The sequence below is a fragment of the Episyrphus balteatus genome, chromosome 1 (assembly GCF_945859705.1).
Source record: "Episyrphus balteatus chromosome 1, idEpiBalt1.1, whole genome shotgun sequence".
NCBI classification, from domain to species: domain Eukaryota; kingdom Metazoa; phylum Arthropoda; class Insecta; order Diptera; family Syrphidae; genus Episyrphus; species Episyrphus balteatus.
Genome location: NC_079134.1, coordinates 10,682,508 through 10,685,201, shown reverse-complemented (window position 1 = coordinate 10,685,201; position 2,694 = coordinate 10,682,508). Strand labels below are relative to the sequence as shown.

Genomic DNA, 2,694 nt, shown 5'->3' with positions numbered 1-2,694 from the left:
CAACAAACTCCTGACCCATTCTTCGCTTGCCACCTTTGCAATCTGATTAAGTTTTTGAGCAGTATCTATAGCACTGATTTGCACCTTTTTTATGTTGTATGAAGTTTCTTAACTGTTTTTTTTTTTTAAAGTAATTTGGCACTGCTTGCACTGATTTCAAATCTGCTTTCAGTTTTATTTCGAAAACGCGACTGATAGAAAAATTCTTTTTTCGGGTTCGAGTTCAACACACCCAAAACATTAAAAAAAAGTACATTTTAAAAAGTAGAAAAAAATCGAATTTATCGAAAACACGAACTGATAGAAAAATTTTAACTTCGGATTCGAGGTCAGCAGTCCAAAAACCTTCGTAAAAAATCATCAAATTTAATAAAACAAAACCCTTCTTGCCCACTGTAATAGAATCAATATTCTCACAAATGCTAGAACAATTTGTAGTTAAATCTCTCAGCAAACCACAGAAGGTATGAAAGAAGACATCAATTTCATACCTTCTTTCTTTTTAAAAATAAAAAAAACAACTAATAAAAATTGTATTAGTTTTAGCTATTCAATTATTTAAATACAGTTTTTTATACATTCCAACATTTTTATTTCTCTGAAACAGAAAATCGAAGCAGTTGCCCGTCACGTTCGAAAGAATGACCGTCCTTTTGGTGGGATTCAATTGATTCTGTGCGGGGATTTCCTCCAACTTCCGCCTGTGGTCAAACGTGAAGACTACAACAATCCCCAAACAAATAACCAACGTTTTTGCTTCCAATCGAGTGCTTGGGAGAAGTGCATCGAGCGTGTGTTCGAGCTGAAAGAAGTCCATCGTCAGAGTGACCCAGAATTTGTGAGAATCCTTAATCATCTGCGTATTGGTCATGTCAGTGAGGACATCACCAAACGTCTTATGACTACGTCCAAGCAGAAAATTGAAGGTAATGGCATTTTAGCTACCCAATTGTGTTCACACACCAACGATGCCAATTCTATCAACGAATCGAAGTTGGAGAACCTCGAAGGAGAGAAAGTCCTCTTCATAGCTGAGGATAGTGATGCGACAATGTCGAAGACACTTGATGGCTTAGTGCAAGCCCCATCGCAGCTATATTTGAAAATTAACGCCCAGGTTATGTTGTTGAAGAATATTAACATTGCAGCTGGTTTGGTCAACGGTGCTCGAGGAGTTGTGGTCAAAATTGATCGAGGAGTTCCAACAGTTCGCTTCAAGAACAACCAAGAATACGTGTGTAAGCATGAGAAATGGATGATTAAGACTGCAACTGGTGGAAATGTTACCCGGAGACAAGTGCCTCTTAAACTTGCATGGGCTTTCTCCATTCACAAGTCACAAGGACTCACACTTGATTGTGTTGAGATGTCATTATCCAAAGTCTTTGAAGCTGGACAAGCTTATGTGGCTCTCAGTCGTGCCAAAAGTTTAGACAGTGTAAGAATTCTTGACTTTGATGCGAAACAAGTTTGGGCGAATCCACAAGTTTTGCAATTTTATAAATTATTCCGACGACGTTTGCACGATACCACAATGATTCCACTCGGCAATAAAAATACAAAAGCTAAGAAAGATAATAATGGTGGCAATAGTGCTTTGGCCAAATTGAAAAAGAGTCTCATGAACAAACCATTGGTGTCGATTGGTTAAATTAAATTTTTAATATTCTTGACTTTTAGTTTAATTTAAATATGTATTCTCGTCTAATTTAAGATCGTTTAATATTCATTAGGTAAACATTGAGGTGAAAAAAGTGTATATTTTCTTTTGTTCTTGGTAGCAAATTGTATTGGAAAAGTAAAAAGAACAATGAAGAGAGAACTGGGAATAAAGCTAAATATTTCATTATATCCAATTTTTGTTGTATTTTTTAATTGAAATTTTAATTCTTCTCTCCTTAGCTAAGCGTTGAAGTATTCCGGTGGTCAGTCTGATGATACTCAGCACCGTAACTTCCTACATAGCAATTGTGTTTATTTTGCCTTCTAGTTGTAATCGCACGATATTTCGTCGCAATGCAGAACCAGATGCAATTGGCTTTCTTATCACAAATAAAATTGAAAAAACCCAAATGTTGGCTAGTTATCCAGTGATGAAACGATTCGTCTCATTTAACTGGACTTAAAAAAAGTGTGTACTGGTTGATGTAGCAACACTTAAAAATTCCATTTAACTAAGTTTCCTAGAACTTCTCAAAATATTGAAAAGTATCCAATTTGATATCGTTTTGGGTTTACTTAATAAAGCCCTATATACAGGGTGTCCCAAAAGTAATGGATCAAATGAAATATGCTGATAGGCCAACTCAGAATTTGGTATTTCAGAGCAGCATCCCGAAAAAAGTTTGTATGGTATGATACCGGTTTATTATTTTGAAAACTTTTCGTGTTATTGCAGTTTTCAAAAATGTATAAAAGTTTCCAAAGTTGAAATTAGAACGAAAGATATTACAATTTGAATGCAAAAAAACAGGGCTTTTCAGAGCAAAATAGCAAACAAAAATAGAGGCTTTTATTCAAAAAGAAATAAACAAACAACAGTCGAACAAATGTGTTTATTTTTCTTTGTTATTTTTCTCTGAAAAGCCCTGTTTTTTTGCATTCAAATTGTAATATCTTTCGTTCTAATTTCAACTTTGGAAACTTTTATACATTTTTGAAAACTGCAATAACACGAAAAGTTTTCAAAATAAT

The 2,694-nt window shown here is 34.6% G+C and overlaps 1 protein-coding gene across 1 annotated transcript; it reads left to right on the top strand.

Annotated features, from left to right (window-relative positions):
- Positions 1–419: 419 nt before the first annotated feature.
- On the top strand, positions 420–1,846 carry LOC129907037 (ATP-dependent DNA helicase PIF1-like). The gene is made up of 2 exons (XM_055983078.1): positions 420–464; positions 569–1,846. Exons 1-2 carry the CDS (start codon positions 420–422, stop codon positions 1,649–1,651), a joined length of 1,128 nt encoding a protein of 375 aa, XP_055839053.1. The 3' UTR covers positions 1,652–1,846.
- Positions 1,847–2,694: the final 848 nt, after the last annotated feature.